At 37.8% G+C, this 14,893-nt stretch overlaps 1 protein-coding gene across 11 annotated transcripts in view; it reads right to left on the minus strand.

The window, feature by feature from the left end:
* LOC105834480 (disks large 1 tumor suppressor protein) overlaps positions 1 to 14,893 on the minus strand; it is a 401,711-nt gene that overhangs the window by 210,432 nt on the left and 176,386 nt on the right. For 9 of the 11 annotated variants that reach the window (XM_036283261.1, XM_036283260.1, XM_036283262.1 and 6 more), the window contains 2 exons: positions 13,581 to 13,685; positions 6,185 to 6,352 (listed from right to left, as the gene is read on the minus strand). In XM_036283261.1, coding sequence (XP_036139154.1) covers positions 6,185 to 6,352; positions 13,581 to 13,685 — 273 coding nt within the window. Of the gene's footprint in view, positions 1 to 6,184; positions 6,353 to 6,636; positions 6,880 to 13,580; positions 13,686 to 14,893 lie in introns of those variants that run through there. The other 2 variants (XM_036283269.1, XM_036283264.1) reach the window with 2 other exon arrangements.

A 14,893-nucleotide genomic window follows, 5' to 3' on the forward strand; every position in this document is an offset into this window, starting at 1 on the left:
CTTCGCCCGAAGTTTCCGCGCGGGTCTCTTCGATTTTCCGTGCACGGCGGGCACGGGGAGAAATTTTAATTGCATCCATACTGATTAAGTGATTTCGAGTCGACTCCGTGGTCTGTGATAAGTAACGTAAGAACCACGGAAGCAAAGATCAATATTTAATCCGATTAACATATTTAATCGGAAGTAAAATGCACATCGATAAGGATAAATGTCAAGGCGAGATCGCCAATGAAATTATGAATTTTGCATATATACACGCGCGAGAATACGAGAAGCGCCGAGATTACGCACGCGCGCCCTATAAAAAACCCTCGCGGGCGATTATTAAATAATTATTTAAACCTATGCCCGTGATACCTTGCCGGTCTCACGTCATGCATGCACGTTACGTCCGAGTGACCGAAGTAAATGTCAAATGGAGCCCGGGTACGTGGGTAGGCGCGTACATGCAAAGAGTTCGTTACACTCCAATTCCAGCGATTTCCTCGCCGGGTTACACGCATCGCGTGCACATTAATGATTAGCCTCGCGATTATACAACGCACAATGTAGCTACTTGTAAAAATCGAGCATGCTGGATAATATTCCCTTTTCCATTTAAAATGGTAAGAAGAGGTATGAAAACTGGATTTTCCATAGTAATTTCTCGAGGAAAAGGATTTTTATTTCTCTACCTCATGACACATATATATACATATATATATATATATAATTATTTAGCGTATTTAGTGCAAATTAATAGCATGTTATTTCATGTAATTACGTCAATAGATATTATTAAAGGATTTTGATAATATTATAATATGTAGATACACGGAATTAAATTGTGTATCGAGATAATTTCGTGATAAATTAATAGTATCATCTGTGATAAATCTGTCATCAAATATTGTTAGATGGCAAATTATGGTAACAGTTCGAGTCTTCCGTAATATAACATTAATTATTTTGAGTAAACAAGCGAACCTTCATCAATATTCTGATAATTTGAATAAAGTTTCATTTTTCGATTGTGCGTAAATATTTGGTCGCTTGTTATTTACAATTTTTGGAGCGCTCTCTCTGCAACAGGAATGAATACTTGCTATTTCAAATAGCTCACGTAGTTATCTAATGCGCTTTTTTAAACCATCGTCGTTACATGTTTATGATATTTTTTCTCTCGCAATTTTGTTCACAGTTTCAAAGTTATCGAAAATTCCCCGTCGCCTCGTCGGACTTAAAAATCACGGCACGAGGGAAGTGACTTTTATCGTTTCGCTGACCGAGAAACGCCAAGAAAATGGGCAACATCGTAGGAAGTATGTAGGTCGTTCTGGGTCACGTGGAGGTCGATTATCTGAACGTATCATACATGGAGAAGAAAGGAGAAGCAAGCGAGGCGTATTCTACTGTCCGACCCTCATCTACCTTAATCTTTCCGTGTTCGGTCCGTTTGATTAAGTTTACATCACTTTTTGTGAGATTTTAATGGAAATCCGCAGCTTCGGTCCAGAACTGCAAATATTCGTTTAAACTAGATGAATTACTCTCGCTAATAACATTCCCGTGCACACAAAAAGTTGTTAAGTCAAAAGTGATGGAGTAAATCTCTTTCGCTTAATGCATTTCTCATGCAAACACGACAGAAACTTGAGTTTCAATTTTTTAAATAAAAAAAAATATTAATAAGTATTTATTCACTAAATATTATTTTTACATTGCATTGCTACAAAACAATGAAATTATCTTGGACCTAAAGGAAGATAAGTAATGTTTCCTTTTTTCTCACAATCTTTTTTCTCAAGAAATCGGTCTAGAACACTCCTTCACCTGGCCTCGATTCGGTGGCATCGCAATTGGAAGGATTCGCGTAAAAACCGCGTCGATAAATCACGACGAACTCGGGCAAGAGGGAAAAGGCGAGATCACGTGGAGGAGAGAGGCTACGGAAGGAAAAAAAGGAGGAGGAAAAGACGTCACGGGAAATTCACGCGTCATCGTTGTCAGGATGAAATAATATTATCGTGCTGTTCGCGTAGCGTACCGTCGCGTTAGACCGGCTGATGAGGATAGTAATTTATCGCGCGACATAAATTATGTATAACGCTGAAACGACCCTCTTGGCGCGCGACGAGTTTGTAGTTACCTTCATATAACCGGCGTTTCTTGTCCTGAGTAGCTAAAACTTGGTCTTTAGCGAGCGCTTGCAAGCCTCGTGGATCGTTTCGTAGGAAATTATATCGAAGTACTTCCGAACTTCCGGCGTACAAGAGTATACAAGAGACGTTCATCGATCGACTAAATACGTTTAGAAAAACGTCAATATGCTTAACGTTAATTTTACGTTAACAAACCGTCGCTGATACTTAAAACATACGGAAAGAAGGGCCCTGCTAAAATATCTAAAAATTCCGCTGACACAATTTGAAAATAATTTCTTTCGAGACTATCAAGATAATTATGAGGGACGTTCAACCGTAACGGGCAAAGTTTTGACATTTCAGCAATTTGAGTGTTCTACATAATTATTTTCATATAAAAAAAATTGATTTTCAGATTTGTATGCATATCTTGCATAATACGAAAAGGTAAATGCATTCGGCAGATATCTTTGTGATGGAAATATTAGCATTTGCAATACTGGAAAATTATGTAAAATTTGCGATAAGAAAGAGAGATAGAGAAAAAGAGAAGCGTTCCAATGTGAGGTAGATGAATTTTCAATAGCGAGATACCAGTTTGACGCTAAATAAAAATGAAAAAATTCTGACCGACTTTGACCATTCGTTTACATCGTTACACTTTTTCTTACGTACAAATCGTCTCATATGTCGCGCAAATGTGCCATAAAGGAGATTGTGCAATGCAATTCCTGCAGAATGTACGTTTTATTCTCTCTTAACAACTGTCGTTTATGAAAGCGATAAGAGTTCCCTCTTGCTCATCAATTCGTGCGAAACTCGCGATCGTCTATTAATCTCGCGAAAATGACCTACGTTCGCTGACGCAGGTGCACCCATTGAATTTTCGCGCGATGCTATCTCACTATTGTGCCGCGCGTCTGCATAATTTATACTTAACGATCCTTCCCCCTTTCAAGGCGAGACGTAATGGATTCAATACATCGATGCTTTCGTATAATGAATTTTGTTCGCGGAATGCCTACGGAGAATTTTAAAGTTGCCGTGAGGAATTTTGCTTTTGAAGTTTCCAAAGTTTGTAAGGCAGTTTTCAAAGTCAAAATTTCACATTTTCGATAGATTTGGCATTTCTAATATCGATAAATAAGAATATTTTTATATTGTAAAATTAAAATGTAATAATATAAAATAATATAATATTAACAACTATACGAGATCTCTAATAACATTGTCAAATAAATTGCAACGAAAAGAACGATTCTGCTAAGGTATCTAAAACTTCAGCTATAAATAAAGATTTAAAAAAAATTTTGCTAGACTATAATAATTATGTGTGTAAAATATTCAAGCATATTGAGCAAAAAAGTTACAAAAAAGTTTCTAATCCTATATAATTATTTTAACGGTTATTTAAAATTGATTTTAAAATCTACAGTCTAAATTTTTAAACACTTTAACAAATTCCATTCCGTGCGTGAATTTTATCAAAGTTTAATTATATGGTTCAAGTTTGATAAGATAAGTTTCATCATACTATTTTTGATAAGATAAGTTTGATTGTTATACAATTTTTGGAAGTAAGCGTTATCATGTAGACACGTATAATTTTCCGTAATTAAAACCATGTAATTATCCAGCCGGAGTGGCGGCGATAACGCACGGCGAATTAATTAACCTAATTCCCGAAATTATTAATTCGCGAGCCGGGGCTGCCGTTGCATGTGTGTGCGTTTGTAGGAAAAGTCGATGGGTCCAGTCAGCCCTCCCCTCCCAACGCTCGTTGGCATCGGGTTACGTACAATTAAATGCCGGAAGGCGCAGCGGTAGTGTCTAGATGTGTACCTCACATCGTCGTCGATTATCGAGCGATCTGGGTACGCGACCGCGAAATATCCCGCCCTATATATCGGACCCCTTATCGACCGCGACCGGCAATAGAAAAATATTGCACCCCCGCGAAGTGTGCGATCAATAATGCCTTTCGGTTTTTCACACCCAAGGACGTCGGGTCCAAATGCGAGGAAACACCCCTCTCCTTAGGACTCTCCGGCGTACGAAGGACTCTCGTCGTTGCCCTCCGTGTCGCATGCGGTCTCAACGGAACCGGATAATGTACCGATGCACCGCACATTCACGGAACCACCACCGCGACCGAACCGCCCACCCGCGAGTCCCGTCGCATGTCCGACTCTCGAGGCCGACGAGCTGCAAAGTCGCGGCCGAACTGTTTTGTCCACGTGTTGCGGACAGTCAACGGGGGCAGGATAATGCAGACCTCGATCTTACCACGTGACAGACCGTAGCGGGATCGTGCGGCTTTCCGGGGAATCCCAGGATGACCTCACCTCATCTCTGCCCTCTATCGGAGGGTGCAGCAAGTTATTCCAAGGGTGATTTGGAAAATAGTGAATAAAACACTCTTCAAGTGTTCTAATCAAGATTAGAGCGTTGAAACTACTGTGAAAGAATCAACTGGATTCTAATCAAGCATTTTTAAGTGCAAAATTGATCTTTTCATTATTCTCAGAAGCGAATTATAGTTTAATTCAGGTCATTAAAACTCACGGTAGTTTTGGATAATAATTTTCTGTTCTAATTATATCGATACGTTAAATATCGAAATTGTTAAGTGCGATAAAACAGGTATATAGATTTCTAAAAGTTTAAAATTTGTTGATAATGGTTGTCAGTGTTATAACGTTGTAGGTAACATGGAAGGTTTGTTCTCCAACCGTTACCAACCGCAGGAGAATCGCGTTCATCGATCCTGCAATAAGGGTGAGTATCTTCAGGGATGAAAACGTAGGTGGCGAACATTTCCAGCTCGCACACGCATGCGCTACTTATTAAACCTCTTGCGAGTAACTTTCCTAATCGATTACACACATCGCCGAATTTAAATTGTAAAATAAAGGAATATAGACAAATTTATACGCATTTATATAAAAATTAAATTCTCTCTCTTCTCCTTGTTTTTATACAAGATGTTTAGAAAGACCGGGGTTAAACTTTTATAATGTGAAATCAAGTAAATATATAATAAGAATTATATAAACTTATGCTAAAATACTTATGTTTCATTAAAAAGTTATAATTGTTCAAAGATTTTTATCAATTGTTAATAATTATATAATAGACATTAAAATTTTTTTTCTTCTGCAAGATGCAAGTTTCTATTCATATAAACCAATAACTGTCAAACTCTTTCGAATATTACTTGAGCATTTATTATAATTTTTGCAATTTTTACAATTGATAAAAATCTACGAATATCTACAACTTTTTAATTCATTTTCAAACATAAACTTACACGAGCTTTTTTTCACTTATATGACTCCGTTAATATGTTACACAAATTTAACCTAAATTGCACTGGACATTCTGTATGAAACACATGTTTAATATGTTAAAGGAAGTAGAAAGGTGTAACAAAAACTCAGTGAACTTTGACTCATTACTATACTGAGAAAAAATTGTTAACTAAAAGTTGTTGACAAAATTTTTCAATTTAAATAAATTTTTTCAGTTCGAGTATTTATATATTAAATTTAAATGCATAAATAGTTTTAGTTCATGTATTTACATATTTAACTTAAATGCATAAATATTTGAACTAAAAAAATTAATTAAGTTAAAAAATGTGTAAGTTTTTTTCTCAGTGTATAAGCATAGAAATAAATTGAATTGAACGAAATCCTTTTATGTACTTTTTTTACTACATATTTATACTATTTGCAAATTCACAGGTTTCTACATTCTATATTGTGCGATGGTCAAATGACAAAACTTCATATGTTAATATATTTTACAGTTTTACAAGTAATTCTTTATCATTAATATATAGTGTAAATGAATAAAAGGATTTCATATTTAATTCATTTTTATGCCTATATTAATAAGTCAGAGTTTATCGATTTTCATTCATTCTGAACCTTCCCATTTATTCTCTGCTTCTTAAATAGAAGATTTACTTTTACTTCTCAGTTTGCAATTTTATAATACACTTTATTAAACTTTTTGTCAGGCCGGTTTGCACTTTTTTTTTATTTTGACACACTTACCTTGTTCGCCGTTTCATGAGTGATGTGCGGGATACCGTCTGGATGAAGGATACGGTCGACTGAATTCAGTCTGAGAACTCCATCCAGCTGAGCCGCCTCTTTCAGTTGGGGTGGCGACGGTGGCGGTGGTAATTGTTCCTCCACCCCTGTACCATCAAATCTCGTTTTCTGCAACAAAAAGAAAAACAATTTTATCGCGTTATTGTCTCGCACGTCGAAAGATCATAAAAACAAAAACTTTGAAACTTTTGGGTACACAGATATCGAAATCTTAACGATCAACTTGGACATTGTTTCAACAATTGTGAAATGTTTTCGAATACTTTCCCGTTTATCGCTACCAGTTAAGAGATGTATAACTTTATCAACACTGATCAGAGCAGCGAGATCTTTCTTGCTCCCGAAGCGGAAATTTCGTCGTTATCGATTTACGCTTATTTACGCTTACTTACGTGACTCCAGCAACATTCGCAAACATCCCTGCCGTTCTTGGAATTAAACGAAATCGCATTATTTGCATCACTATCGTTGAACGTTGAATTGGCGTGTCGCTTCGCCCTTCGACGTTTTCGTATTTTGGCCGGTACGGTGAACATGTAATCACTGAATCGACGCCTTGAATGACGTACGATCGACACCCAGTCTATCATCGTGCGAAAACAATTCGGCCGCGCGTGATATTCTGAATATATATATTTTTCAGTGTACGCTGTCCGTCAAAGTCCACTCGATTTGCTGTTGTGCAAATTTCAAGCGAAATAGAGATGCTGTATAACGTCCGAGAAAGAAAAAGAGAAGCAAATCAAAACATGTAAATATTCATTAAACAGTTGCTATTTGCGCTTCGATAATTTTATAAAACTAAACATTATTTAAAAAGTGTATTTAGCACTGCAATATTTAATGCAAACTTAAGTATTCTGTTTCGATATATTTCTGAACGTTTTTCTAAACATAATTATTTTAATATATTTTTTCACGTAATATGAAGCTATATTTTCACATATATTTACTTGTATGATATTATTCACATTTATATAATTTCTGCAGAAGTCAGAAAAAATAGAAGGAATGAAGGTAATCTGTTCGCAACTACTCCGTTACAAGTCTTTATGCTATATTGTATTATAATTTTAGTTTTTTAAATATTAACTTAAAATATTAACTTATAATATTAACAAAATTATTGTTTGAATCAATTTGTCAATATTGTGTGTGTGAGAGCAGCAATGTATTATAACCAACGTAAAGTGATATAATTCTCTTTGTTGAAAGTGTAAAAATCTTAATGGTTATTTCGCAATACATAACTGTAAAGAGATAATAAAGAATGAAGTGAACCGAACTATAAATGCTTAGCTTCTTTGTTTAGCTTAATTGTCCCATTTATGAGTGGTCCAAGTAGACATGTCTAACTTATTTTGATATACAACAAAAATTCGAGGATTTCTAAAAGTTTTTTCTTCAAATATAAGCAAATAAATGTTTTATTTTCTAGTTTTTTATAGTAGTATAATACTTCTATTAATATATAGTCCATTTATTTTAAACATAGAATAAATAATGTTTGATAAATTAAGTTTTCGAGTGTGCAGGTGCAGTAAATATATTGAAGTTATCCTATAAATTTATCACAAAATCATATTAGAAAATCAGCTTCTTACAATTTAATTTATTTTCGTCAGTATATTACAAACAGTTCAGCTGTTTCTCTCATAAAAAAATTCTTGATTTAATTTATTATTGCCACTTTATATTACTTCAAAATCCTTAGAAATGCGAGACGAACTTTTCAATTAACGTTCGAAGTTTTATGCATTTCCGAGGTAAATTTTTGCGATCGTTTAACTCCGCTGCTCGCCCCTTTCCTTGGTTCGCGCTGTTCGAACGTGCTTTCAATTGATATCGCGGGTGTGCCCATCGTCGCTAGAGATCGATACCAATGGTGAAAAGAACGTCGTGGATATATGTCACGAATCAAATCCCCCTTTTCTCTCACTTCTTGTGTTCTGAAAGCGTGTCATAAGAATCAGGCAGTCTCTATATTTCTGCTTTGTTCTCTCACATACGCTTTATTCCCCCGACGTAGCCTCGCCGACCTTATTGTCGAGTGCATTCTCCGAACGCGAATAAAGATGCTGACAAGGATGTTGCAACTAAGCGCGTATTTATGTCAAGGATTAACGCGGCAGAGAAAATGCTAATTGGCGAAATGCATTATTAATTCAGTTAATCGCTGGCTTTCAACAAATAATTCTCGGACAATTACGCAGAAACTACTTATATATACATATCTCAATTCTGTTTTACACTTCTGCGGATATAATTATAAAGAATGTAAAACGCATTTTTATAACTGTACGAATAGAGATAATAATGATAAAAGCGATTTGTCGTTTAAAAAAAGAAATATTGTAAATTTCCATTTTTATGCGTTCTCTACCTTTCAGCGTTATCCCGCGTTTCATAGCTAATAAATTATTGTTCCGAACTTATTTCAAGTTTAATTTAATCATTCCGCAAGTGTATATTACACGTTTCGCCGAAATCTTCACCCGTATTTTCACACCGGCGGAAATTCGTGCAAGAATAGATAATGTTCGGGCGCACACATGTCTGCTATGTTCGCGAGCGTAATTTGTAGCGCGGGCAAAGGAAAATTTCAGAGTGATTGAAGCGCTTACGGGCTTCCAAGAATACCAAACACCGCCGCATATTGTTTATGGAGAAACCACGCGTGCGAGAGCGAAATAGTTTAGACTTCGGTACTTCAACGAGTAATCTCCATCAACATTCTATTCCGCGAAAACGCATCCCTTTGTAAATCCCTTGATTTCATATATCACCGTACCACAATTCATCGCGCGCCTCACACCACCACTCTCCAATATCGTCGTTCTTTTGTAAAAGCTTTTTTTTTTATACGCGTTTTTTTTTTTTTTGTACGCGATGCACGATCTCACATTTTCATTAGAAAAAAAGCGAGCGAAGTCTACAATAACAGACATCAACGAATTCGTTCAACTTTTTATTTTTGTTTCTCTTTTACGACGGTCTTCTAGGAAGATTTCTCTTTGTTCGCTTCATCCCACATTTCTCATCGAATCGTGAGATAATTCTACGAAAAATCACGATTGCTTTTAAAAGCAAAGTCAATAATTTATGGTCGTACCTATTAGTAGGTTCCTTTTTTTTATTCTGAGCACAAAATCGATTATTTCCTTTCTAGCAAAAAAATATATCTATATGTTATATCGCATAAAATTATAACAAATATAAATTATTTAATCTTATCGTTCTAAAATCGTAAAATGCTTCTCTCAATGCTTTTATGAGTATAAAAATAGTTTCCAATTTTATAAATTAAAAAAAAAATCCCACTCGCGTATTTGAATCAATAAATTATTTTCATTATAGAGTACACTTTCTTTTTTTATGTTTTATGTCACACACTATTTTTGACATATTCGAAATAAAATCTACGCTCCAAGTATCTCGTGAATACCTTTTCGAACAACTACAATATAGCATCAACGAGTAATTAGCGAGGCGTTCATTAGAGTTAACGATTACACTTGATTACACGATCCACTCTTGGGTGTTTTTCAGAGCAGCCGACTTTGTACTTCGACGTGGAGGACGTCGGCGTCGGTACTGATGTAAAAGTATCCGACGCCGATATCAATAGCGTGCCAATGCCTTCGAGAAGGAGGCGTTGCCGTCTAATTCTGAAGCATCTTCGCGATTGGACGGTAAGTCTAAAGGACTCTCCGAAAAGTTTGCTTCTCATCCTCTTTTTCTTTTCGAGCAAATCCGAAATTGTGAGAAACCGAGTGATTAATTATCGCCGCACACTATTTATAAGTTCAATGAGTCGCGCCATTTATTTTGTGGCTCTCGACCGGCGACTGTCATTAATTCTGCGTTTAAGTGTCGAGCGGGCGCGACGGTTATATTACGCGAAATGTAATTCTCAGACGATAGTGACGCAACATAGGGCACCGAGATCGATGCTCGAAGAAATTGCGTTCGCACGCGAATTTACGTCCAGCCCGATTAAACTCTCATTTAATTAAACTTCACGCTCGCCAGGAGGATGGCAGGACCTCCGACCAATTTCTCGGAATTACATTCCGAATGGACAATCGTTTACAGTTTAAGCTTCATCGCGTACTTTTTTTTATAGCGAATTTCATCTTGAAACCCGTACATATAAACTTATACTTATGTATTGCGCTCTTCATTAAATTTCATTAGCTAATTTGTGTTTAAAGTACGCAAATACTTTCTATCTCATTCAAGTTGGGACACTCGTCTGATAAAATATGTATATCGCTGTGCACGGCATCGCTCTCGGTTTTCTGACGAGTTTTAATTAAAAAAATAATAGAAAAAAAAAACAAGGACAGGCTGATTCCAAAAACTGGTTAAATGACGATCAATAATAAAGTTTCGCTAATGAATATATTTTTCCTCGTGCCGTGCAACGGCAGGCGGTATCGACGTTTCGATCATTAATGGATTAAACAAACCTCAGCGGGGCACCCGACAGGCCGGAAGTTAATCAGGTTACCAAATCAAACGGAATGCGTCATAATGTAACCCAGTCCTGTTCCAAGCATCTCGTCGTATCCGCGCCCGTAATACGCGGACCGCAAAGCGGCATCAATAATGACGACACGCTGATTTTCGATTTTGGTTTATAAGCTGAATTATCGCGGTCTATTGATGCGTCGCTGGTTCCAGCAAATAACGACCAACTTCGTTCGCCAATTAACGCTCGGCCTCGGGACAGCAAATTATGAAACCGCGAGGCCAGCGCGTGGCGCGGGCGTTGCGTAGCGATTGCGTTTGTTCGATTTATCATTTGGCCTGTCGCTTCGTGCATTCGAATTCACTTCGGTGTTACTCGCGGGCGCAGTAATACGCGAAACATCCTCACGCGAGTTAATTAACCGTCACGCACAGCCGTCTATCGCGCCGGTCTTTTCACGAAACGGCCTCGTGGGATTCGTTTTATTCTGCGAATCGGATGTCCATTACGGGCACAATGCCGCGGCACAATGCAGCGACTCGCAGCACCAAGGAAACCTTGGACTTGATAGGAAGAACATGAGGAGATAATCGAGAACTGTGCGATCGTGTTCTGAAACGGAGCGAAGAATTGCGCGGCAAGGTCTTGCGCCATAACGACGGCGAAAGGATGAAGAGCAGGACGGCGGAAAATTGTAGTCTGCAGCTGACGTTAAAGCGAATTAATTTCTATGTTTATAGTTAACCGTGGTAAACTCCTTATCGTTAAGAAACTCAAGCAGACGAATGCTCTTTTCATGTTAAAGTTTAAATACATGCTAAGCTTCTTGAAGGCGGCGGGAAGCGGTACTTGAGTACTTTATGGTTTGTATTAATATAATTATACCGGCATATATATCACATCGCAACAGAGGAGAAGCGGTTAGATTATACAAAAAGCACATTAAGCTTCAATTACCGTCGTTAGTCTTAATTAACCGGCACACACTTCAGCAGCAAATCTAGTCGCCTTAGTACACCGATGTTTAGCGCACGTACGTTAATCGAGCCCGCATGGTTATTGTGTACGCAACCGTAACGGTTAGCTGTAATTATTATAAAGTTTTAATGAAAATGAGAGGTCACGAGCTCCATCGGTACTTTGATATAGAAGGATTTTTCGATCAAAAGAGGCTGACAAAATAAATTTGTGCTAGTTGTGAAAATTGCTGATGGCAATGCCGGTGAAAATGCAATCCGTCGAGTATTCATCGAGATTTACGTGCCCACGTATACGCACTGTGCATATTCATTTCGATTTCCGCGAAATGCCGAGACACCGAGATAGATATGCATTAAATCGACGCTTTTATTCCATGCTGAAAATATCGCTCGTTCGCCCGGGCGCTACTCGAACAGACAAGTACAGGCAGGGGCTACGTCGGGCCAATAGATTTAAGTGATGATAAAAATGCGGCAGGCGCCGATTTTGAATGGTGCGTCACAATACAACGCGATGGTCACGTGTATGTAAATAAATGCACACCGGGTTACACGTGTGGCAATAAAATTTTTCAAAACAGCCATTCCGTTATTACACTCGCGGCGCGTATATATATCATGTTTCAACATTTTCATAAAGCACTACACGCTGCTGTTTAATTGCAGAGTCCAGTTTACGACAGGCAGAACATTATAACGTTGAATATCGCTATGTTATGTACTGAGAAAAAAAAGATAATTTGAACAAATGCGTTTAATTCGTAATTTTTTTTCAGTTCAAGTATTTACGTATTTAAATTAAATATATGCAAGTAATATATATATATAAAACTTAAATACATAAATGTTTAAACTAGAAAAACTGAGTTAAATGTATTTAATTATATTAGCAATTCTTTTTATTCGGTGCATGCTTCTTGATGTAAAGACATGTATAAGAGATATTCTCCGGGTATTTTTAACGATCAAGACTAACCACACATGCTTCAGAATCTAAGCACACTTATCTGACATTTATCTAAGATCAAGTTATACGTATACGAAGTCATGTAAAGTATTTCCTTCTCTCTTGACTAACCAGCAATGTAAAACCTAGTTATTATAGATGAATCTAAAATCAGTTGCATACAAATAATTAATTAATTAAAGAGAGAAGATCTTTTAGAAAATAGATTACAATAATTAAAGAATTTACAAATCAATTTAAAAATCAATATATTGATATAATTTTTTTCTATTCTCCATTTTCTTCAATTAGATTGAATAGAAATTTTCCCCCAAAAAAGGAATTTTTTATAAAGAGATCAGAAGAATTATTTGTACATTTTTTTACGGACGCAAAATATACTTCTTGAAAATCGCGTTATCGACCAGATCTCGGAGGTGACTTAGGATTATGAAGATTCTATTCTAGGCTGTGCTGCCACGAATATTTCCAACGAACAAGTTGATAAGCCAGGGATCTTCCAAAGTATATTCAGCTACAGAAAACGGGCTTACCGTCACAAGCCTGCGAACAATTACTAATTTATACCGGCAATGATTAATTAAACTTTTTCTTATTTCGCATGCACCGATCGATATATCCACACGAATTTTATGCGACACAAAGAAATTATAGTTGATTCGCAAATATCAATTATTGATTAAATTGAAAAGCCTTAGAATAATTCTTCAAACCACAGAAACACTTACATTGCTCAAAATAGTCAAGCGCACCATTAGAACAAAAGATTAACGCTAAGCGTATTAGTTAATCGTGAGGCTTCTTCACGGATCAAGTAGAGCAGATTTTAATTTGCGACAACAGTATACGTGGCAGGAGCAAGTGCGTTTTAAAAATCCGTAGATTTGCTTTCGTAAAATTTGCACGTTTACGAACCTGAGTCTCGTCTAGATTGGAGCCTGGAACATCGGGACTGGCCGATCTGCGGCCATAAATGTTCGACAGAGTCTGGGTCAACGGCAAGGCGGAGGCAGGACCATCCTGAAAACGATCACATCATCTGAAAAACATACCGTCGTGTCCCGTGTCGAGAAGGCAAACACGTATTGAAACGCGAATAGCATCCCTTTCGAACCTTCACGTCAGTCGAATTTCAATACAACTTCAAATTCCTCATTTCACCAAAAATACTACTGCGAATTCGAAATCTCGTATGGAGATCCTGTTTACAGCAGCCGTGATATCGCATGTAAAATATCCAATATTTCAAATATCAAGTTTCAGTCCAAATTTTAATGACGCTACAACACAATACTGATAGCTCCTTTAGAAACGCTGGCTCGCGGATCAAAGTGCCGCACGAGATTATTGTGATCGAGATTGATTCCCGTGGCTCGTATTGCGCGCGTTTTTCATTTCATAGCGTATCTGCAAATTTATTTTACACTGTGTTAACGTCTGTAAAACCCCCACTATCGAACCATTTCAGAACACATTCGTTCTCGTAGCACAGCCACGATGCAAACCGCCTTCAAACAGTAAACACTTGATATCTGGACTATCAGGTTTCCCAACACGACCCCCCCCCGCGCCCGGAAAGTCCGGGGCGGATCGATCGCAACGTTTTCGCCGGCGAACAGCGGACGGCTGGTGGAAATAAAGTCGCGGGATGCAAGGTCAATTGCGCGGCCGGTTGACTGGCGCTAAACGAGTCGAACGGAATTATTCATAGCGGACTTTCTATGCGCCGGGAGTATACGTTTCGGCATCCAGCGTCGCTTTTATCTCCGCCGAGCCTCTCTATCAAGCGCGCATCGTCGAATGCCATCGTCCTCGAAAATTCATTCGCTGCACCGAGACGTCGTCCGATGACTTATGCGCGGTTCTCGCATTTCTCATTTTGCTATTGCTCGGTGGGATAACGAACAACGCCGCAATCTACTTTAAAGCGCCGGGGCACTTACAATTATTACGGCGAGTAAGAAGAGGAACGGCGCGACAGAATGCCCGGTATTTAGAAATGCATCCGCTCTCGAGAATTTTTAATCGCGCACGTCGAGACAGTCGGGGGATAATTGAACGAATCGCTGATTCGCTAATTGCATCGATATCTATGTAGAAAAGAAAGAAGTACGAGTACGGAGGCGAACGCGGACGTTACTCAAACTCCGATAATGAGTAACGAAACTCCAGCGTTACGGACACGTAGGAGAGAGAGAGAGAGAGAGGAAGTCCGGTATTTTGCGCCC

The sequence above is a fragment of the Monomorium pharaonis genome, chromosome 2 (assembly GCF_013373865.1).
Source record: "Monomorium pharaonis isolate MP-MQ-018 chromosome 2, ASM1337386v2, whole genome shotgun sequence".
Lineage (NCBI taxonomy): Eukaryota > Metazoa > Arthropoda > Insecta > Hymenoptera > Formicidae > Monomorium > Monomorium pharaonis.